At 38.8% G+C, this 24,085-nt stretch overlaps 1 protein-coding gene across 15 annotated transcripts in view; it reads right to left on the bottom strand.

Moving 5' to 3' along the window:
* Positions 1–3,185: 3,185 nt before the first annotated feature.
* The window catches only part of CARF (calcium responsive transcription factor), a 37,797-nt gene continuing 16,897 nt past the window's right edge, over positions 3,186–24,085 (bottom strand). For 6 of the 15 annotated variants that reach the window (XM_061377960.1, XM_061377980.1, XM_061377880.1 and 3 more), the window contains 13 exons: positions 22,511–22,631; positions 21,506–21,649; positions 20,806–21,039; positions 20,243–20,405; positions 19,166–19,241; positions 14,569–14,699; positions 13,277–13,643; positions 10,401–11,074; positions 7,313–7,444; positions 6,132–6,175; positions 4,754–4,821; positions 4,153–4,206; positions 3,186–3,462 (listed from right to left, as the gene is read on the bottom strand). In XM_061377960.1, coding sequence (XP_061233944.1) covers positions 10,956–11,074; positions 13,277–13,643; positions 14,569–14,699; positions 19,166–19,241; positions 20,243–20,405; positions 20,806–21,039; positions 21,506–21,649; positions 22,511–22,631 — 1,355 coding nt within the window. In that variant the 3' untranslated portion in view covers positions 3,186–3,462; positions 4,153–4,206; positions 4,754–4,821; ... (1 more) ...; positions 7,313–7,444; positions 10,401–10,955. Of the gene's footprint in view, positions 3,553–4,152; positions 4,207–4,753; positions 4,822–6,131; positions 6,176–7,312; positions 7,445–10,184; positions 11,075–13,276; positions 13,644–14,568; positions 14,700–19,165; positions 19,242–20,242; positions 20,406–20,805; positions 21,040–21,505; positions 21,650–22,510; positions 22,632–24,085 lie in introns of those variants that run through there. The other 9 variants (XM_061377970.1, XM_061377920.1, XM_061377938.1 and 6 more) reach the window with 9 other exon arrangements.

Raw genomic sequence — 24,085 nt, 5'->3', positions numbered from 1 at the left:
CGAACACACAATATTTTAGGCATCTCATAACAAAGCACGAAGCATCGCTGTCTCACAGAATACTGTATTGATGTACAATGCCAGTCAAACCTCACTGGAAACCTTGCTGATCTTTATAACATTATGCCCCAAAAGCAACGTTTCTGTGAATGCAGAGGTGGACTCCAGTGCCTCTTCAGAAATTCCAGCCACTTGAAATAGAATACAACTACAGTTTCCCTAACTGAACCCATTTCTGCTGCAGTCAGGAACCTTTATCTCATGTGAAAATAGTCACTTCATTGCTAATAACTGCTCTCCAAGAAATGGAATTTATCAATTCCAAAAGCAAAACACAGATAAGAGTACAGAACTTAAGTTTCTCTCAAATATCTTCTGATAATTAACAAAAGTATTCAAACACTTTGTTAGAAAATATATGAAATACAAAGCTTGCCATGAAGAACTTGTGTATTATGCTCTGTGTTAACCATTAACTTACTTTAACTTACTCTGCATAAGAGATTGGATAAACTAGACCCCACACAGGGTTCACAAAGCAGCTGAACACTAAGTAGAAGTATGATACAGCTCGTAATTCCTATTTTTCTTTGCAAGATGTGAATAAATGCCAGCATACCACCAAAAGTATTACCTTGTGGTTAATGTTTGAAAGATCTTGCCTTACAAACGATCAATTATGCTGGCTGACTTTATGGTACCTTTTGTTACCACCTCTCCATAGTGAAACTTCTCTTGTCTGCAGTTATTAGCTAATCTCACTAGTGATCTTAGATCATTTTGCAAAGAAGTTCACAAGTCTGAAATAAAAGGAATGGAAACACTTTTTTGCCCTTAGCTGAATCAAATCACAATGCACCATGAAAACATTGATATTTTCAGAGTCACAGTTTTGTTCCAGGGTAGTTTGTCTGCCTTTCAAAACAAACAAACAAACAAACAAACAAAGCCAAATTCACTTTGCCTGATCCAACTTCACAAATTTAAGGAGTGCTTCAGTGAAAAGGCCTTTTTGGTGCCAGGGAATGTGAGTAATCGTGGACTCTTCCAGAGCAGCTGGTGGCTAAGCAAGCATGGCTGTCCCCAGGAGCTGCAAAATGGGGAATTCCTTTTCCTTTCATAGAAATTATCTTTTTCAAGAGAATGCATTTTTTTCCATTATCTTGACATAGCCAGGAAAGCTTATCATGTAATCTACTACATAACAGCAATCAGAAGTGAGTGATGTCATTGGAAGAAGTTACTTGATGAAGTTATGACAGTGCAATCCTTTCTGAAGTTCATTTAATCTATAATCAAAGAAGTCTTCATCCACTGCAAATAGCTTTGTGTCACCCATAGACAACCATGCTCCTTTTAAAAGAGAATCTTCCTTCCATAGCAAGATGTAGACAAAGGGGAAGAAATTAAAGGTTAATTTAGCTAATGCTATAAAGCTATCTATCAGTTTTGTATTCCAGTGCGCCATATCACCAAGTACCCTGTCTATACACCCTTAGCGGCCAGTGCCAGGTATTTTTGGTAGGTGGTCTAAGAACCCACATACAAAACTTACCTTCTAAAAGAAGTTCCCTTCTCATTCAGGAAAATAAACTCTGAAAAGCACAGGAATACGTCTCATTCCCAAACTCTACTTATTTATTTTCTCCAAGATTAACAGTACTTTCACCAAAGATGCAACTCCCCCCCCCAAACTTTGCCTCTTTCTGAAGCACAGCTAGATACAATGTCGTGAAGATGCTGCATCCTTAACATCTGTAAGAAACTGCCAAAGCAAATAGTACTTGAGGTGAGGAAAATCAATTTATTGCCAATTAAAACAGATAAAATTAGTGAGAAACAAACATAAATTAAACCAGCACATTCCCCTCATGTTCCTCTCTTTCCCCAGACTCAACTTCACACCTTCAATGCCCAACTGCTCTACAGACCCATAGACCGATATAGATTCAAAACAATATAAGGCGGTGAAGGGCAGTTGCTCATGCTGGTAATTTGATGGTACACACAGTGCAAGACACTGCTACCATCACCACAGCTCTGTAGTTGTGCTGGGCTGTGTTGGGACACAGATACAGGAGCAGAATGTGTGGCAGGTGCTTTCTGCAAGAACTTCTGGAGCAAAGTGGGCAGGGGAGCTCACCCCAGTATGTCCCTCCCCAAGAAAACATAAAACAGTATCTTATATTTCAGTCATGCAAGGAATCAACATCCGGCACAATAAAGCTGAGAGGAGATTTATCCCCAAACATGGGAAACAGGACAATAGAACAGTGTTTTAAGGAGAAATTTTTGTTTCTGTGCCACTCTGCATGGAAAAGACAGTGGGAGAAAGGCAGGAAAGTGGTAGATAAGGACATGGATCTGTTGGAACAAGTCCAGAGGAGGGCCACGAGGATGATCAGGGGACTGGAGCACCTCCCATATGAAGAGAGTCTGAGAAAGTTGGGGCTCTTCAGCCTGGAGAAGAGAAGGCTGCATGGAGACCTCATAGCAGCCTTCCAGTATCTGAAGGGGGCATATAAGGATGCTGGGGAGGCACTCTTCATTAGGAACTGTAGTGACAGGACAAGGGGTAATGGGTTAAAACTTAAACAGGGGAAGTTTAGATTGGATATAAGGAGGAAATTCTTTCCTGTTAGGGTGGTGAGGCACTGGAATAGGTTGTCCAGGGAGGTTGTGAATGCTTCATCCCTGGCAGTGTTCAAGGCTAGGTTGGATGAGGCCTTGGGTAATATGGTTTAGAGCGAGGTGTCCCTGCCCATGGCAGGGGGGTTGGAACTTGATGATCTTAAGATCCTTTCCAACCCTAACTATTCTATGATTCTATGATTCTATTCTATGTTCAAACAATCGTCCCACTCCAAAAATAAAAAGAACAAATGGGAAGGCCAGGGAGAGGTAATTTTATGGCTGTATTATGTTGAAAGTTAGACATGCACTAGAACCTGACATGAAAAACTATGCACCCATTGAATTACTGTGAAAACATTGATTTAAAACTGGCAAAGCCCTCTTTCCACAGATCATCTATTCTCAACAGAAGCAAGGTCACAAAGATTCCCACTTTCTCCATATCCTTCCATGGACAAAACGCCTCAGATGTGGTAACAGCTTTAACAACAGCCAAGAACATGGAGATGTTACACCAGTTTGCATTCAGAAGATAACTTGTGCACTGAAGATAAAAGCAAATATATGCAATTAGCATTCTAGCTTTTATTAGAATTGAGCTCAGAGCACAAATAGCATCAAAATCAACAATAAAAAGCTTTATATTAAAAAAAATGTTTCCCATTTAAAGTGAACCACTTCAGCCAGAAACAAACTCTGCAATCTTGAGCTGTAAACTTTAAGAGCTTTCTATCTCCTGCAAGCAGCTTTTTACAACTTCACTTCCTCTTCTGTTCTTGGCTCTGGTTTCTTGCCAGTTAACTGGAGTACCCTCAGAGGTAAGCGATCCTAAGAAAACATCCAACACACAGTGAACTAAGAGCTAAAAGCAGAAGCCAAGGAGGAACACCTGCACACTTCAGAAAACTCGAGTGTCATCTGTAAGAAACATAAATAATTAATTCCCAATTCTGTCCTATTTAATTTTAGCTTTAAGAGAAATATCTGTGAGAAAAAGTTACATTTATGTCTAACAGAACAGTAACCTGACAAAGCACAACTGAACTTTCAGCATGGTCCTGTAGGAATTATACACTGCACACTTAGATCTAGGATAGAAGATAATCCTTCGGCCAAACTGGTAGCTAATTTGCAAGAGCAGTTTAACAGCAGAAGTTGGGGGGGGGTGGGCGGAGGAGGGAGAAACTGAGATTTGTTTTCCTCCCACTGCTGACCATCTAGCCTTGATGCAACACATTTCGAAACGAACTATGGTTTGTAGATACTGTTACTGACACCCTGCGAAATAACCAGGTCACATCACGCAAATGAGAAGGAAGTGCCCTCATGTAATGGGAGAGGTGGTAAGGATTCTGGTGTCATCCCTGTTCCTATCCCCACCCCTTCCCCTGCTATAATTCTGGTTCTATAACTGCTTTGCTTTTTTCCCTTTTTTTTTTTTTTTTTTTGTGGAAGACCCTCAACACAGTGATTTGCAGTATAGATGGAATCACCTCTAAAGGAAGAAAAGGGCCAAACCTTTCAGACTCCGAACATGGTGGCTTTGGAAGACAGTTTGGAATGATTCCTGTTCTGGATAAAAAGAAAAAAAAAATTGGAAAAGGCTTTGGTTGATTTAGGCTATTAGTACATACTTCTACCCTTGTATATTGTGGTATTTCCTCATAAGGAATTTCTGCAGAAATACATCATCATCCGCTTTAAGTTAGAGCTTACTCTGCGGAAAGAATATCTGAAAGGACTTCAGACAAAAACTCTCCACTGTTGGTTTATTTCCCCTAATAAAACAAGCTTTCATTTACTTTAAGAAAACACACATAGACAACACAAAGATGAGGAGGCAGCACTGGCCTACAATTTCAGTGTAACATGCAAAGATGGTAATGCATGGATAAGCATTCATTAATATTTTGGTACACACTCATTGAGATCTGTCTAAACATAGGCATTTTGTCAGGCAGATCAATAAGCCTAATACTTCTCAAAAGATTTACTTTTATTCATTATTGAAAAATCCTCTTCCTCCCACCAAAGAATGTGGGCTCTATCAAAGACATGTCATCAACCTTTAATCTCATCCGTTCTGTTCCTGCAGGTCCTCCCATAAGATCTTACATACCTTGTTCATGATCTCCATGTCCCTTGGAGGATTGTACAACTTCTTCAGTGGGCAAGCAGAGAGAACAGCTATGTCAGAACACAAAGACAAACCATCACTGTTTCTCAAAGGGTGTGCATTCAGGACTAGCACAGAGAAAGTTAGTCTGGAATGAGGACACCAGGACTGAACTCCCTCTCTCCCACTGATCTGCCAACACTCACATCTCTGTTTCTGGTTCTCCTACTGCCATTTGATTGCCATGCCTAATTACATTTTAAATAGTGTCTAGAGCAAAAGACTATTCCACAAAGAGCAGGAGCAAGTCTCTGCTCTTCCCGGGAGCCACTGAACTATCATATTTAACCAAATGACAAAGCTGAAGTTTTACAAGTATTTTAGTGGCAGTTGATGCTGTTTTGACACTGCTCTGCTGTAGAAGCCCAAGTACGTTAGACAAATGACCAAATAGCACATCCAATAGCATGTGTGTTTTTGCTCTCTCATAGGACCCAGAAACCAATTCTTATGAAATCAGTACGCTATGGACAGATTTTCATTCTCCTATAAGCCTTATCAATCTCTATTAGAAAAAAAGATCAGGAGGAGAGAGAAATTTAATTTGCTTAGAACAGCACGCTCTTGTTTAAGCAGGCAGACTCATTTACAGAAGCTGAATACATGCCAAATGACCAACTGAGAGCTAAGGATGGCTGTAGTAAAAAACACAAATTCCAATTATCCATATTAAAAGATCTGATTACATGTGCCCTAAAATACCTGCACCATTTAACCACAGTGAAGTGTAATTAAAACTAAAGAACTACACATAAACAACTATATTCATATCTCCATTTTCTCTTCCTTTTTTTTTCCAGATACATACAAATCTCATATGCATATGTAACTTTATTAAGCAACCAAAGGTAACTTTTTCAATAAAGAGATTATCATACACGTGCCTTATTGCAATGTTTCTTCTATCTAGCAGAGGCTATTAGACTGCTGATGAGAATTACTCACACAGCATCCAATGCTCCTATTCTTCCATGCAGGAAAGGCTCCTTCGGACAAGAACATTCAGTGTTTGCCCTCAGAAAGCTTTCCATGCTTTTAAAACCCCTTCTGTACTAGAACAGCGTGGGGTCCTAGATGTCAAACACCCTCTAATACTTTCTATGATACAGCAAGTACTGTTTATGATCAGTCCTTTGAAGACTCTCCAGAAAACACATCCAATCCCTTCAGAAAATAAACAAGTAATTTGTCACGTCCATTAGAAATGCACTGAGAGACTAAGGTGGAACAGCTTATATTGCAAAAGAAACGCCAAATACACATGCGCTCCTGTCACGTGATGAGATTTTTGCCTTCCCCCGTTTCTCCCCCCAGATCATACCTTAGTTGTTGCTTGTTGGAGAGACTTGCTGGGTAGTTTCTGACCTATAAAACAATAATAAATATCAACACAGCCTGTTTTACACAGTGCTCGTTTCATCATTAATGAAGTGCACTGTTGCTGGGAGAACACGACCATTACTGATGGGATAGGCTCTGAAGCTGATGCCTGTGAAAGGTTTTTCCAGAAAGGAAGGGCAGTTCAAGGAGAATTTTCTCACCAGAGATCCACAAAGAGCAGTAACTTTTCACAGCACCATCCTCAGCTGTATCACACTTTCTATCCCTAATAGAACAGATTATTCCTGCCTAATCTTCTGAGAACATATCAGTTCGAATAGGATTAAGGCAGCAAATTGTGAGTTTGCCAACAGCCAGCCAGCCAGCTACTATCCACTCAAATGTGAAAGAGGCCAGTTTCTCAATACAAAGTCTTAAGACCTGTCAGCAACTACAACTTTCTCAATTTTTTTTCAGTTGCTGTGTATGTAAAGAGTGTCCTGTGAAATGTGGCTGCCTGATATTAATCCAGGTAAGGATGATAAGCCCCAAAGCAAGGAAAACAATCCAATTAAAAGGAACATATGCCCTTAGGATCCTGGGGAGACAGGAAGAAAAACTGACAGGAGCAAATGTCACCACTATTGTGAACTCACCAGCAGCTCCAACAGTGCAACAGTGAAACATGGAGAATCAGAGGGCCTGAGGGCATAGGGCTTGGGTGGAAACCCTACAAAGTGTGAAGGAAAAGAGACCTGGGTGGTCCATGCTTGAGGTAGGTAGAGCTGCAGCCAGAGCTGAAGCCAGAGCAAGCTAATTCAGCTGGGAAGAAAAGGTGTGTTTTCTGTAGTAACGTGTAAAGGAAAAGAGTCTATGCTCCGTAGTTGAAGCTCCAAGAGGCATTTTTTTCTTCATATTAGAAGATAAGAATGGGCATCTCAGACTATGGGAAGTCATTTACCTGCCTCTGGCACTGACTCAAGCCGCTTTGTGGGTTTTGGGGGCAAGGCTCTTCCATTCCTTTAAATTCCTACCATGAACTCATCCTATGCACTGCTGGCATAGCTTGAGAAGTTGCACTGAGTCTTTGCAATGTACCCACAACTGCTCTCCAGGGCCCCAGAACCCCCAAAGTACACCCCACTCCAGCCCTTCCCCACAGAACCCTTGCTTTTCACACACCTTCAGGAACTTCTTCTCTCTGGTCTCCCTGGTGTTGTCCTACTTGTTCTCCTTCATTCCCAGAAACCACTGCCCTGCTGTAGCTCTTGCATTTCTCCCCATGGGCCCCCATAACCACAACATAGACCATTACTTTAAAAGAAAAAGTAGTTTACATTCGAACAGAAATATTATACATTAGGTTACTATATAAATATAGATATACACATACATATACAGATATATTCCTCTAAGTTTTGTACAAATTGCAACAATCTTTATACCACAAAAAGGACTCATTAACACTACTGGTTTCCATCCAAGAGGCCACCAGCCTTGAACAAGAGCTACGGACGTGTGCCTTTTTATGTATTTTGTACACTTTAGCAAAAAATTATTGTTGTATGAACATACATAAGCACAGCCCTTCTTGTAAAGCCAACTGAGTACTGTTATGGGTAACCAACAATGAAGATAAACTAGAGAAGAATTTGTTCATTTACAGTACTCAGGAGCTCACGATTTCTAGGTTTGCAAAATAACCATTTGAACATAACCACAAGAAAACAAAGTAAACATCAGAAAAACATCTACAATTCCAACACAGTAATAATCAACTGCTTTGCACCAAGCTACACACCTTTCTCTGAAAAATCAGCCTTACATATTTGATTCAAATGAATTTAGTTGATCTGAAAGTATTATTGCTTACTTGTGGGGTTTTAATACACATAAGATTCTTTTATGTCATATTTAGGTGGACTTTAGTGAACACAGGTGTTAAGCTTAATTAGAGAGTGGATATGGATGATGAGTTCGTATTCCTTCATTAGCAGCATGCACAAAGCAAATGCAAACATACTTAAAGAGGAAAGGTTACACTAAATTAAACACCAACACAATAATAAACTGGAATATGTATTTGGAAGACAAAGAACTGAAATGCTGTGAAAAATGAAAAAAATGAAAACAAAAATCTGAGTATTGCCTGAAGAAGCATTTCAACTTTGCTCAATGACTAGAATAGCAACTCTCATCCCCAGCTTTTAAAAACAACTAATTCTGTACTGCTTCTTTAAATTTCTCCCAACTTTTTGTTCTATTGTTTTCAGGGTACTGTGCAAATCAGGGTAGATTATAAAATTAATTTCACAGCCTGCAATTCAGGATGTTCTAAAAGAGTATTTCCTCCAGCTGTGAGCATATAAAAGTACCATCAGGAATACTGTTCAGCACAGGATGGGACTGTAGCTCATTCTGTGCTGCGATGAATAGTGACTGCTAAAGAACAGACGTGTTAATGAGGAAACTAAGAACTGATGAAAATGAAACTTCTCTTTCATTAAGCTTTTAGTCCAACCACAAATCTATTGTCTGCTTTGAAGAGAACTGAAACTGAAACAACCTCTTGCTGATAATCTTTAGCTGTAATTCATTATTTTGGAAATAAGCATTCTCAAAAATGAAGCATGATTATAAAAAAACCCAAACCAAACAGTATTACTGAGAAAGAGGAATATACTTTGGAATGCACTAGTTTAAACTCTAAGAAAATACAAAGGTGATGGAGTCACTGAACACAGCAGCATAGAAGCAGGTACCTGTTCTGGTACATAGCTACCAAGTTGGGAAAGAAAAGGTGACTGCTGACTGTGTGCTCCAGAACTATGACTGCAGCAGAGAACATCCATTTTGGACATATTTTCACAATTAATAACAACTATAAACCTAACAAAAGTGTGAACCTTGTGGGATTCCACCTATCCAGAAATACCACAAAGCAAGTCAGTGCAGAAACAAAATATGAAAGACTCCAAAGAACTGGAGATTCTCTATGCACTTGCATCATAAGATACTGACTCTTATTTAATAAGAGCATGACCCTGTGGGAAAATTCTAATTTAAGCTAACCAATATATATCAGCTTTAAATGAATAGCTTTAACAGTGTTAGTTAACCTCACAGAAGTTAATAAATGTTAAGGTAAGACTAAGATATAGCACTCGCCTAACAGATGCTGCACTGGGAGCCCAGTTCAATGGGAAACTTTTGAAAGGCTTAGCTTTCAGTACTCAAAAGAAAATTGCCACTACTTAGATGATGCTTGATGTATGTTAACAAACTTAACAATTTAATCTTTATGTCACATAATACTTCTAACATTTTATCTCTACATAAATGGATCAATCTTGTTCAGATTTTTTTTTCTTTTTTCAGATTTTTTTTGTGTGTGTTTTGGTTTACTTATTTTTATTCTTAAGTCCTCAGGCTGCATTCTTCTGCAGCAGGCAAAGAACAAAAAAAAAAGAATAATTTTTTGAGCGAAATCTCAACCACTTAGTAGGAAGTAGTAACAGAACTGCTGATACTGCTGCATACAAACCACTCTGAATATTGCTCTAAGAATTCAACATTTGAAGTAAACAATGCCATTGTTTAATTTGATACCTATGTTGGCATCAGTTTCATTTAATTCTTTAAATGGATTCCAAGTTATGTGTAAGTTTTTTTTCTTAAAGAAACATGTCTCTCACACATTACACAGCTCAATGCTTGTCACTTATTATGGCTTTGGCTTAAGTATTGCTAAAAGGCATTTCCTTATCATATTCATTTTTATAAAGATCCCTGGTAATATTTGAAGTATTACAGACCACTCCAGTCTTAGGACCTGCCACAGTTGAAAAAGATGAGTTTGTTTTCTGAACGCTACAGTGACAGCACACTTGCATATATTGCTTGAATTTATATTACTTTGTGTTGTTTTCTTGGGCCTTTCTTTGTTAGAAATGTATCCATAAACCCTACATCATGAGTACCAGCAGGTTAAATTATATTTATCTGAACTATTAAATCATATTTACCTGAACTAACAGCATTAAGTGCATAAAGCAAAAGATAGATAAGCATCATTTTCCATGAGACAAGATTCCTGCATTTAGTTACGACCAACTGCTAATATAGTACCGCTGCAAATGCTGCATGCGGCAATGAAACGGATTATAAAGCCAGAACATAAGTGCAAAGATGTCAAAGTTGAAAACATTCACCATTACAATTCACACACTTTTCTTCATCATACCGCTTTACATTCACCTGGGAATCTCACCTTTCTCCTCTCCTTGATCTTCACACCATTAACATTATGATCAGGTCAAAGTTGCATTTGCTTAAGCATCTATGTCCTTCATCACTTTGAAATTTAGCATCTTGGACCTTCATTTTGTCACAAAACCACCGCTGTATAGATACACTGTGCTGTTGGATTCTGTGGTCTTGGAGCTGGAGGAATCTATGGTCTCTGTAGTGCCATAAGAGTCGAAAGTCTCAAGGAGAAAAGTAAACCCAGTACTGTGATCCATATTCTAAAGCTAAGGAATTAAATTGTGGAAGACCTTTAGAAATGTTGACCAAAATGGGCCATTTGGATAACATCCAATTAGTCAAAAGCTTGAAACAGAAGTGAGGTGCTGTTCCACAGGGCAACTGAATGACCTGGCATTGGCAGTGAGCCACATCAGTCATAAAAGAGCTGTCAGAACTACTGTAAAAATATGCCTAGTCTGAATGTCACAAAACAATTTAAAAAGAATGGCATTACTTTGAGAGCACCTTTCCATGTGGAGTTCTCTGATTTGAATAAATCCTTCCAGCCTTCACAGACTTAGACAGGTGAGGAACCATGGAAGCCTCTGATTTTATCTGGCTCCACAGACAATACTTTTTCTCTTGGCTCTTGTTTAACTTGGCTCACACAGATAACTCCCTCTGCATTTTCTTCAGCTTAAAAACAAAACAAAGAATAATCAAACATTGAAGTTCAAACTCCACTGATAAGCTTCAGCTACTTTTCTTTTAAATTAAAAGTATTTCAGGAACCCAAGCTCATAGGCAAGGCATCTGTGAAGTTAACTGCTTCATGGTCAAACAGTAGGTCAGACTAAATTTAACTGCTGTTTAGTTTGACCTACTGTGCTACAAGACATGGCAAGTTGATATGAATTTACTGCAGTAACAGCTCCCTTGAGTTAGAATATTTAAAACATTTTACAAAAAGCCATAAAAAAGTATGTTTGGAGATATAAAATTATGCTCATGCAACATGTCTTTCCTCTTTCCCACGAAAAGATAAAGCAACCCACTTACTTGGTTCTGTTTGGTTGTTTTTATCATTTCCAGGGGAAAGGAGGAACGGAAAACTAACTCAATGACTTACACTTCAGGCATAACTGGCCACTACAGTGACTGCATGTAAATTTCCAGCAGAAATAGCTTATTCTTAAGTTAGCACCTGGACAAGAGAAAGTCTAAAACATGCAGGATAATTTTAACCAAGCCCACATGGGTGTTAAATGTAATATATACACACAGGAGGAAAAAAGCACCTTGAAATGCACTGTGACTGAACTGCTAAATTCAAGCGTACAGGGTATGTGTTCATTTTATAGGCAACTCCTCTACAACATAACTTAGGAATGGCACCAATATTCTCAAAATTTCCAAATCTAGGCTGGTGATGACTGAAACCTTGATCAGAAAAAGAAAATCCCAAAGGAACAGTCAGTTTAGTCCTTGCAGTTATATATAATCTTGTATTTGACTACATTTCTCTTTATGTAAACCAGTGTTACTTAAAATGCACTTACTACACTCATCACTTACAGAAATTTTTTGAGAGGCATCAACATCCAGATTGAACAAAAGGGTTAAACAACTGAATGGAGAAGGTGCATTTGATAACCTCTCTTGAGCTTGTTTTACCCTGAATAAAACCAGATTTTTTCAGGAGAGCAGTCAAATTCAATTATAAAAGGGGAATAAAAAACCCAAACAGTTACACATTTGAGTACACAGCAGGCAGAAAATCCCTTATCTTTAACTTTGACAATACTACCACAATAAAATACCCCAATATTACTTTAACATGTATGAATTTCAGTATATTCCTTCATATACCCTTTATCTCTTTTTCATTTCTTCATGTAGTCTTATATTTCCATTAGAGAATTTAGTACAAATTCTGTTTTGCTGACCTGCAAAAGCCACCAGGGCACATGGAAATAGTTACCCCTATGGCATTAGGAAGGTGCAGGTTATGATCTAGCACATCTTTACCTGAATGTTCCTGCAAAACTACTCAAGAGTCATCTTTTTAGAACTCATAGATGACAAGATAAAAAGAAATAACAAAGCTAGCATTCAGACTCTCTGGATAGTCAAAAGGATATGTTGCAATCATCTATATATGCTCCATATCCAATAGGTTTTCTTCACCAAGAATCAGAAATCCTTCTTTGAGAATGCAAGCTTCCATTCTCCATCAGGTTCCATGTCTGAGAATCCAAAGACTGTATATTTAACAATGATTGTAAGGAGCCTTCTATTTTGATAAAAAGTTATTTATAATATTTATTGTGTTCTTTTTTAAAGCATATTTTCAAACAGAAGCCTGAAATTCCAATAAATTACAACTCCAACTGATCACTTTTAAAGCCTATTGATGACTCCAGGGTCCTAGCAAAAATTTAGTAAAAGAGTAATTCAGAAATCCTCTGAGATGGTGCAAAGAAAGAAGTAATCAAAACTCTTGCATTCCCTTCCAAAAAGTTCTACCTAGATTCAATATTGGTTATTTTCTATTCTTATTTTTCCTTTTAAAAATATTTTGAAGATAATTTTCACTAAATGGATATCATTTGGCAAAAAAAATTGTGTTCATTGAGTAAGTGGTTATTTGGTCAAAGTAAGCAATGCATAGTTTAACTAAAGTCATCTTTTTATAGAAAAACCTAGATTTTGGTTTGGTTTTGTTCCTTCCCTTACCCTCCCCCACTCCTGTTTTCACAGTAGAAATTAATTCAAATCAGCTGAAAGAAGTCTATACAGGAGTTCCCCAGTATCAACGCATTTCTTTCTTCAAGACACACAGAAGAAAATCTATTTTATTTTCTATATTTACATATTATTGGCAAGACTGCAACTTACCAAGTGCTGGATGGCTGTCCACAATCTGTACTGGAATAGTCTGTACATCTCCCAAGAGAATCTGATGGACTCCTCCTCCTAGGCTTCTGGAATCATCCACCCCTCCAACTGCTACCAACTGGCTCATGGTGACCAGATTCTGATCAGGGCCAGGTGGAGTCCCAAAAGCAGAGGTAGTAGTGCTATGCTGTGTTAGGTCAGCACCTGCTTGCAGACTGTGTCCCTGACTAAGTAATAGAGGATGGTTGGTTACTGCACTCCCTGTGGAACCTAGGAGACTTGCAGGGCTGGGAGGGGAATGGTTATTTACAGCTATCAGGGCTGTTGATCCATTTGTAGAGGTAAAAGTTGACTGCAGCTGTAATCCCTGTGAAAGAGAAGGCAGAAGAACTAACATACCAGTATTTACAGCAGAATTTTGCATTTAATGAGATTTATTTTGCAATGCTGGAACTGCATAGTACATAATCTCTTTTCAACAGTCAATCCCAGCAACCTTAGGCTAAAGTTGTATTAGAAAATAATTAGTACAATGGTATCCAAAAGCCTCTCAGAAGACTACTTACAGCCATAAAGCTCTAATTTCAGACTGATTTTGTTTCAAATCATTTCCCAGTACCACCCATTCACACAAGAGGTAGGTACCAAAAGCATACTGACAAAAAACCCAGCTCCTTACTGCAGACTGTATGTCTAGGGAAGAGAACACACATTTCACTGGGGTCCAGGAAGCATGAAGGTAACTTTTCAGAAAGAAGAGAACCACCTTTAAAGGCAGATGAGCTTTAGAAGCAGCTCTTTTAGCACAACATTCTTAACTCCAGTGTTCAGCCTTTCAAACTGGAAATTTACAGATCTGAGCTGGGAGCAGTTTTAAGATTTTAACGTATTTTAAGAGGCTGGAGAAGGATTTAAAAGGAATAAGACTGACTTATCTCCCCTCAGTTTTGCAGCATTTTTGTTATTAAATAGCTGGAACATGTAGAAAACAAATAGGTGCTTGGCTAGAGCAGAAGCCCACTACCTTCATCATCTTTGATTTGCCTTCAGATTTGCCTTCAAGAGACCCTAACTAATTTCAAAATGTCAAAAGATGATAATGGGGTCCCCTGCACCACAACTATATGCTAAATGTGACATGCAAAAGAGGCCAAAAAGAAGAGTTGACAGCTATTTCAAAATGCACATTATCCAGCCAGTGTTTGGGTTCATTAGCTGAGATGGAACTTGCTGTTCTCAGCTTGCCTTCCCAGCGCAGAACATTTGACATTCTGTAAACAACTTGACTGTACCTGAAGTTGTGCAAATATCTTGGGCTGAAATGAAGAGAGGGAAGACAATAGCTGAGCTGTTTCTGGTAGAAAGGACTCCCCACTCTGGTTGGCTTCTGCTTTGGTGACAAGTGACTCCCCTGCTGAGCTCCCTACAGTGCAACAGAGAGGAGGCAGACAGTTATGACAGATTTCTTCCCATTTAAAAGTCTCCTCTGCAAACGGAACAAACCCCTTCAATCTCAATATAGACATATAAAAGAAACATATATACATAAATGCTATTTTCTTTGCATAAGAACTTAGATGCTAAATTTAAAAAGCTGTGTATGAGAAAAAGACAATACTGTAGGAAGATTGTATCTGTACCCTACACTCTGCTTCAAATTTCTAGTTATAACATAAAAGTTGTCAGTTTACTATCAAAGCAACAATCAAACAATTTGACAATACACACACCTCAGTAAGGGCTCTAATAAACAGGCATAAAAAAAAAGAAGGGGTTGTCTCTGAAAATGAAAATCTACACTGGAAATCCTGTAAGTCTCACCACTCCCTTCCAAACATCTTTGTGGAATTAAGGTAATTCCTATGCAGTATCACACCAAAAGCCCATTTATCTGGAAGTCTTTCAGCCTACAGATTACACTATATCCTCAAAATTCTTTAATGCAAGAAGGACAGACTTCATTCCCTGACTACTTGTAAAAACTGAGATTCACTTGTAGCAATTTCTGCAAGAAAACTTCCTATGGAATCAATTCCATTTCCTGTTTGATCTATGTAGAACTCGGTTCAGGTTTATCTAGACACAAGTAGACATTGCTTAGCCTTTTATTTCAGTTTCACTGTTGTAACTGTAAAAGAAGAGCTTGCCCTGAGCATGTAGATTAGCTTGGTGAATGGAAAAAAAGGAGAATGGCCAACTGCAAAAAGCTTTGTAACAGGAATTCATAAAGAAGTTTCCAGCAATCTAAGTGAATGGAAACACATTTTTCAACATATATGCTGATCTGCAAACTCTAACTCCTTATCATAACTGACTATAAGACATACTCTACTAATATCCTTCAATACAACTACTTCCAATATTTAGGCCCTTTTTAATACTACACAGAAGCCCCATATGCATATGTGAATATTCAAGACTCCATGTCCATTTGTGAAAATTCATAAGTAGGAAGAGATGGCAGTTCTTTTCTTAGGTTGTATTCTACACCAACATGCCTAGGAATAAAGATAATAGTTCAACTCCTAATCTACCCATTGCTTGGGTTTTCAGTATGAATGCCAGAATTGAACAAACAAGCAGAATAGGTACTTTAGATCACTTGTCATTATACTTCATAAAAGATGTAAAAGGGAGCACACAAATTTGACAATTACAGTGGATCTTAGACCTAGAACAGAGAAAGCTGTATCTCATGGAGATAGGGAGTTCTGCTCAACAAGACAAGCAGCTAGGTTTAGCTCTGTTATCATTTGATTTCATAAACAATAAATTTGTCTCCAAGTGAACACAAGTTGAAATGAAAAAAAAAAAAAAAACCAAACCACAAAACCCACAAAAAAACCCCACAAACAAAACCCCAACATAAACAAGCAGTTGTTTGAAAAGCCAGCGTTGTTTTCCTTTGTTACCACTTCATATACATTAACAAGAGTTCAATTTTTTAGGCTTATTTTTTTGTTTAGACTTGTAATACAATTATAAACATGTTTTTGCAATGTGTACAAACACATACCCACATACATAAGGGGAGACAAGATACGCTGGAATTAGATTAGCTGCTTGTATTTACTGACTTGGTGCACATGTGTAGAAAGGGAAACAAATGCAATTCTCTAGCTTCCTCTAAAATTCACTAGATGGACGCTTACATATTTGATAGGATGTGAAAGACAAAAAAGCAAGAATTGATCTTCCTGAATCTTCTCCAGTATTCAAACATACTAAAAAACATTCCTGCTGAGCTCTATCACAGCTGTTGAAGGCACAACTACTCTGTGTCTTTCCATAAAAGTGCAGTAATGCAAAGATTAACAGACATGCAAGCTTAAGCACAGTAGGCCTGCTCAAATTGCAGATTCCTTTTTTCCTAAAACAGGCTTCCTTAAGAAAGAAGAACACTATTCAAACTGAGCTTAAAAACTTTTGCCTTCTGACAGTTGTCAATAACAAAGTTCTTACTCTAAGAGCACCAAGCATGCATGATGCCTTTCAGTTCAAATTGATCCATTGCAGCAAGGCTAAAATAAAAGTTAGGAAAAAAAAACAAGACAAAGCCCAAACACTGGCACATAAATCAGGTAAATCAGGTTCACCAAGTCATCTGTTAGGGTGGTGAGGCACTGGAATGGGTTGCCCAGGGAGGTTGTGAATGCTCCATCCCTGTCAGCTTTCAAGGCCAGGTTGGACAAAGCCCTGGGTGGCATGGTTTAGTGTGAGGTGTCCCTGCCCACGGCAGGGGGGTTGGAACTTGATGATCTTAAGGTCCTTTCCAGCCCTAACTATTCTATGATTCTATTTAGGAGAAATCACACAAGTGAACTAAATCTCTGGGAGTTTATATTTCCTGCTACAACAAAGATAAGAAATAGGTCAGGAAGTGACAGTGATGTGTGGAGAAAGGACTTTACAACCAATCAGCCAATTAGAGTTCTAAAGTAGGTATGTCTATTCAGCACTGGGCAGCACAGGGGTATCCCATCAAAGTCGAGTGTGTCGTAGCCACCCATCCTCCAAACATATATAGCATTGTGGTTACATACTCATGAGATTGCTTATACATATTCACAACTTTGTCCCCTGCTTCATGTGATAATTAGTATTTCCACAAACTCCTCCCACTGCTCATGCACAGTGCTTTTTGGTGGTGGTCACAGAGGGGTCGTGGGGATGAAGGCTAGCGGCTCCTCTTCAGCACCACAAGTAACCTTTTGGTCTTGGCAGGCTGTCCAAACCACAAAGCTGGCTTATACCTGTTCTCTTCTTTTCCCAGCTCAGTCTCCCTGTGGATTGGCTGATCTTAAGAGTTACAAATGTAGCTAACTTTTCATAAGTGTTAAGTCCCACACTTCATTAACCCTTAGGTTGCACTAACAATGCGATTAAGGTATATTATCATTAATTACATTAACAATAAGAACTAATTACCCAGCCAGCAACCAGTTTTAAATCTTAGGACTCCCCTATCTCAACAGGGGGCAAAGTGGAAAGAAACCCAAACACATCAGGACTTCTGGCAAGAACCACAGTGAAACATAACTGCTGACAGATCTTTAAACATGACAAATGTGGCAGTGCCCCTTTGGTCCCTGTAGGCTACCAGCTGTTTGGAACAAAAGGTACCCACCACCATGTTCCAGTTAAATGGGGAAACAAAATGGCAATGCCACTGAGATTAAAAACATTTAAGAAGCCTGCAGCAGCATCTTAATGCATGCAAACAATTAGACTTGTCCACCTTGCTGCAATCATATCCCTACTAAAAGCCAACAAATTTTCTCATGAGTTTCGTATACAACCTATTAATTGAGGGATGGGGAAAGCATCCACAAACATGCAGAAAGTTCTTTTCGTGTCACACTAGAAAAAATGTCCTTGAAACCTGAGGAAAAAGGCAGAATAATATAATTTTTATTATCAGCTACCATGATCCAACGGAGCATCTCAGCCCATGTGTAATCCTAGCTACACTAGCTAGCAAGTAGATCTGTTTTAGTACATATTTTGAAGTCAAAATAATAGTAGGAACCCACTTTCAACAAAGGACAATAGTGTAACTAGCATCTTCAAAATAACCAGACCTTCAACCATGAACACATAAACCTAAGTTTCTATAGAAATCTACACTATCTACATTCTGGTTTTGATACAGAGTGGGAAGAAGGTTAATTGCTGGGAAGAGATGCTACTTGGGCTTCACACGTTAATAACGACATTACACCACGTAAAGAACTGAAGAAACATCTCTCACAGCCCTGCTGCCACCAAACGCAAGTTTCTATTTCTATTCTAACTATTAAGGGAAAATAGAAAAGAGTGCTCTCAATCCTGACAACAGAAATATCATGTTCATTTTTCAGGACCTAATCCTATCAGCAGAACTCAAGCTAATGACTCCATAAGGAATCCCAATATTCATTCAAGGGGTTTTTATCAAGATAGTTAAGCACATGGGAAGCGCAAACCATCAAGGAACTCAAGTACCCAGATGAGTCCTGGGTATTGTGGGTCCTGACAGACGCATCTGTTCAGTAGCAATTTAATTATCTTTACACAGGTTTTATTAGCACCTTTACCCTAGGTAAAATGTTGTTTCTAAATAACCATCCCATTAAAATCTTCAGTTGCTTTAGGATGCTAAACAAAAGCCAAGATTATAATTTTCATACTTCTGGCAACCCCATCACACTACATGTATTTTTTGACGTATGCAGTCACATAGTTAAAAAAAATAGTATGCTAAAATAGATACACCAAAATAACCCTTCTTAAGTTTAGCTGAGCAGCAGAACACAGCACCAGCCTCACTGGAAGGAAACTGAACTTCTGTGATTTAACTAATGAAACAGATCACATTTGGAGACAGCAAAGTTATTAATGGAGTCCTACCATCTGAAGGTGGCGAGGCAAATGTAACAGTCACTGTTTCTGTGAGAACATTCCCACTGTCTGTGGTCCACTGCAGCTGAAAGGAAAAGGATCTCAGTTCTCAGAAAGGGTGCAAGTTTGTCTACTACAGGAACACAGGCTTGAAAGGACACGTAGCAAAACAGCCTGAAACTACATTAATTTTCTTGTAACTATGCAGCAACTTGGAAGCTCCTTGTTTACAGAAAAACCCAACCAACCAACCCCTCAAAAAAAAAACCCTAACCCAACCTGTAAAAGACATTTTAACTTACAGTGTACCAGGGAAGGCTAAAGTCTGCTCATGACAGTTCAAAGACTTTAAACCAGAAAATAGTCAAACCATTTGGCTAACTAACAAGGATCACTCACTCATCTGGGCCAACAGCAGTATAGGGAGAGAGAAAAGACTGATGACACAACATCATTTAACAGTACAGTTTGTCAAAGCTGATTTTAAACCAGCAATTCCTTAGTAGTCAGCTTCATAACTAGGAAAACAAGGATCACTGTGTATCCTTTATCACTCAACAGGTGGAAGAAAATTAAGGAACACCACATTAGAGTTACCAACCATTCTGTATCTACTTCATGCTTGCTTCACTTGCTATAAGTGCATTTATTAGTATCTACGTATTCAAATCATTGTGCAAGCCCTAATTTAGACTACACCCAAGACGTACTTCATCCCCGTTTTTCAGATATGGAAAAGTAACTTCTCCAAAACACAATGACAAAGCCATGAATAAGATTTTCTGACGTGTCAATTTCTCTACACCATGTGGTTTCCAGCTCATGCAGCATCATGAAGTGCTGGTATTGTATAATTTGTCAATCAACTAATAGCAATCTAATGCTGATAAATACTGAATAAGGTCAGATGGTTTTATTAATATTTAATCCAATCTTGTTCAGCCAGAGATTCCACTGAAAATACTGCTGCTGGAAACATTAAGTCATAGATAATTTTGGATTAAACACAGCTAAGTGGTAAAAATTAAAATACAATTTCCAGTATTTAACTGGAAAAATCAGAAAGAAACACAAAGGCCAACATACTGTTGCTGGGATACTTTCTGAATTATACACCATCTCGCTGTTCCTGAGGGACTTCTGCACTTCATGAATGTGGTTCTTGATGTCATTCACAGTGGGAAAGAAGGACAGGTTATGTCTTTCTGGCACTTCATCAGGCTTGAATAATTCTCTTTCCACATACTTTCTGTCACATGTTAAAGGACATTAAAATATGCATATATAAAATATACTGTGTTATCTCCCTCTGTTATAGAGACTCCTACCCATCCCTCCCCTTCTTCTAACAAGAAGACAAGAGCAAGCTAGATGATCTTCTGACTCAGTTCATCTTGTTCATCTGCTAAAGAGTAGGGAACTAAAAATCCCCATTTACTTAACTAACTTTAAAAAGGACAACAGCTCTTAGCAGCTACCTACAACGAAATGGAAAAAGAAGACAAAAGCTGGGAAAAATCGGTTCTCATGACATATAGGGAATATATTCAGTAATGCATCAGCACTGCCCTTTATCTGCAAACCAAATTATTCAAATGCAGAAGTAGATACAGCACTACACACTGAGAACATGACAGAAAGTTCTGTACCTCAGTTGCTTCCTCACTGCATAGACCTGCTCTATTCCCTGAGACACCAGTTCTCGGATCTTGTCTGCTACTTGAGGATGAAGTCGGGAAGGCAGAATACAGTTCTCATCTCCAACAACTTCCTCCTCCTCCTCAGGAGAAGGCACAGAAAATTGGGAGGGTGAAGAAGGGAGGCAAGATGTTTCCATTTCATGATATTGGTGGGCTTGCTGAGTGGGTAACTGTACATACCACCTGGCAAGAAGGAAAGAGTTTCTATACATAACTCTCAAGCAAAGGCAAAAAACAGAGTCTCTTGGAGGAACAGTCTGACAATCAAAATCAACCCAAGTAGAATGCCTAAAGATTTTACAGTCTCTGAGCTGGAAGATACTGCATTCTAGTGCTCAGAGCCCTCTCACACCCGTCAATGCAAAGTAAATCAGCTCAATCCCCCAGGTAATACAAGCATTTATATATGTTCCTTGCATGAAAACATCTGTTGGAAGTTTCACAGCTTGGTGCTTAAGACATTTCCCGAATTAATACTCCAGAACCACAGAAGTCTTATGGACATTGTGGCATTTTTTTTTTCCTATTGATATTAAGCAAGAGCCTTCATAAAGTGACTAAAAAAAAAAAAGGAAACCAAGCAAATTACTTTTTTTTTTTTTTGATTCATTTGTCAAGATAAAAGAAAAAGAAAATATGGAAGTTTCACCTGAGGACACCACCAGCATCTATCAAGTTCTTCTTCAGCATGTTGAATGCTTTCTCCTGCTCCATTCTTATGATTTTCTTGTCAATTTTAGGGTCAGTAGGAACCCTGTATTCCGGAAACTTCTGAACCTTTTTAATATAGATCCTTCCAGGCGAGGATAAAAAAAAAATTGTCCTTCAATATACTTGTCCTTAGGGGGAGGAGGCAAAACCCCACCTACTTCATATCAGATATTAGTATAGGGAAAGTTCAAACAGTGTCGCAGGGTGTGAGGAATCCCAAAGAGAACTATAGAATTCTTAAGCACACATCAACAAAGACTGATGCAGATGGATGCAGACAAAAACACTTGTGGCTGTCTGGAAGCCACTCAGCCAGAGTGATTTTGTACCTCAACAAACACATTCTGTCCCTCAGTATAACACCATTTCTGAAGAGGCTTCAGCCAGCTTGAAGCCAGAATTGAGCACATACACACCTAGATGCAACTGGACAGGTAAATGCACTCTTAGCTCAGTAAGAACTGAAGAAGCACCCAGGAGGATGCCCAAAAATAAGGCAAAAAACTTGGATAAGGAGAAAGTCCCCAGTGAAAAGGAAGAACTGTAACTCCTTCAGAAAATAGGACATCTGCTAAATTAGGATTATTGATATAAGTGTAATTAAAAGCCTGAAGGAAAAATAACAAATAGACTATAAAGTTTTAGACTAAAAATGGTCACTAAAGGACACCACAGTAACTACCATCCAGGTAGATAACAATTCACACTTGTGCATCATATCCTGATGTATTGCTACTTTGCATTTGGCCAACCTATCAAATCTCAGCCTTATTCACTTCCTTCTTCCCTCTAAATGAGTATCAGCCTCAAATTAAAGGAGACAAAGCTAAGAGCTACAGTGCGTATCAGCCATCACCCCCAAACAGTGCTCTGTCAAGGCTCACAGAAAGAATAATTTTTTAGGATGCCAAGTTGCTCTTTCAGCTGTATAGACAGTTCTTACCTTGCTGGACAAGTGGCTTTGTACAGATGGCAAGAGGTGCCTTCCTGCTCACCAGCTTTTTTGGGCTGGAACCCTCTCCTCCTTGGCCCATATTGGCACTCCATTACAATGGCTCTGCTTCCTGGGAACAGAAAGTAATGTGCTCCGTTTATTCAAACAACCACTGAAGTTATTACAGTAAAACAACACTAAATAAGAGATGAGAGTTACAAAACAGTTGTTTACCATCAGACTCTTCAGAAGGCAGAACACTCAAGTGTATAAAGCATTCAAATACAGTACAAATGCTACTCTCACAGCATGAAAAGGACACAGACCATTTTTCAAAGCATTTCCCAACCTTAGTACACCTCACAACACTCCTGCAACATATATGATGGCAAATATTGGATTCTGCCCTGCTGAACACCAATAGAGGATGAACAGTCTTGCAAGTTATCAAAGTAGCACAATGCTGGTAACAAACATAACAGAAGCAGAATCCCCAAAATAACCAAGAAAATCCACAGCTGAAGTCAAAGGTGTACTGGTTTTGGCTAGGATGGAGTTAATTTTCTTCAACATAGCCAGTATAGGGCTATGTTTTGGATTTGTGCTGAAAACAGAGTTGATAACACAGGAATGCTCTAGTTACTGCTGAGCAGTGCTTAACACAGAGTCAAGGCCTTTTCTGCTCCTCATCCGACCAGTGATCAGGCTGGGGGTGCATAAGGGGTTGGGAGGAGACTCAGCTGGGACAGCTGACCCCCAATGACCAAAGGGATATTCCACACTGTACGACATCATGCGCAGTGTGACATACTGTTTATAGCTGGAGTAAGAAGCAGGAAGATATTCCAGGTTTCTCTTCCCAAGTAACTGTTATGTGTGATGGAGCCCTGAGCTCCTGGAGATGGCTGAACACCTGCCTGACTACAGGAAGTGGTGAATTAATTCCTCGTTTTACTTTGCTTGTGCACATAGCTTTTGCTTCACTTATTAAACTGTTTTTATCTCAACCCACAAGTTTTCTCGCTTTTACCCTTCCAACTCTCTTCCCCATGCCAGCAGGGGTAGGTGAGTGGCTGTGTGGTGCTTAGCTGATGGCTGGAGTTAAACCACACCAAAACCTCAGGAGCTATTTCCAGCCTCTTTTCTTATATCAATATTTCAGGCCATGCTGCCTAGCAATTCTTAGCTGCAAGTCTGACCTACCTTATCTGCTAAATAACACTGTTTCAGCATGGCACACACACACACAAATCAGACAGGCTTAAACAAATACTGCTGGGCTATAAATCTGAAGCAAGTGACTTCATCCAGTCAGACCTCTAACAAAAGGGTAACAGGCACAGCACTTAAAGTGGTCAAGAAAGGAACTTTTTCCAGATTTCTTCCACATCATGTTTAGTTATATTTTGTTCATAATTCATATATTCCAGTGCACAGGCAAGGAGCTGCCTCTAACATGTGATACAACCAAAACCTTTTAAAGTATCGCAACAGCAACATAATATGTTTCCATAAGATATCCAGTGATTTACTGCTTTAGACTGTGACATTAAAAAATAAAAAAAAATAAATATCAATAAAACA

Source organism: Neopsephotus bourkii, unplaced genomic scaffold, assembly GCF_033783945.1.
Source record: "Neopsephotus bourkii isolate Nb327-2 ecotype Australia unplaced genomic scaffold, CSIRO-AGI_Nbou_v1 NB_196, whole genome shotgun sequence".
NCBI lineage: Eukaryota > Metazoa > Chordata > Aves > Psittaciformes > Psittacidae > Neopsephotus > Neopsephotus bourkii.
This window is presented reverse-complemented; position numbering and strand designations above follow the sequence as displayed.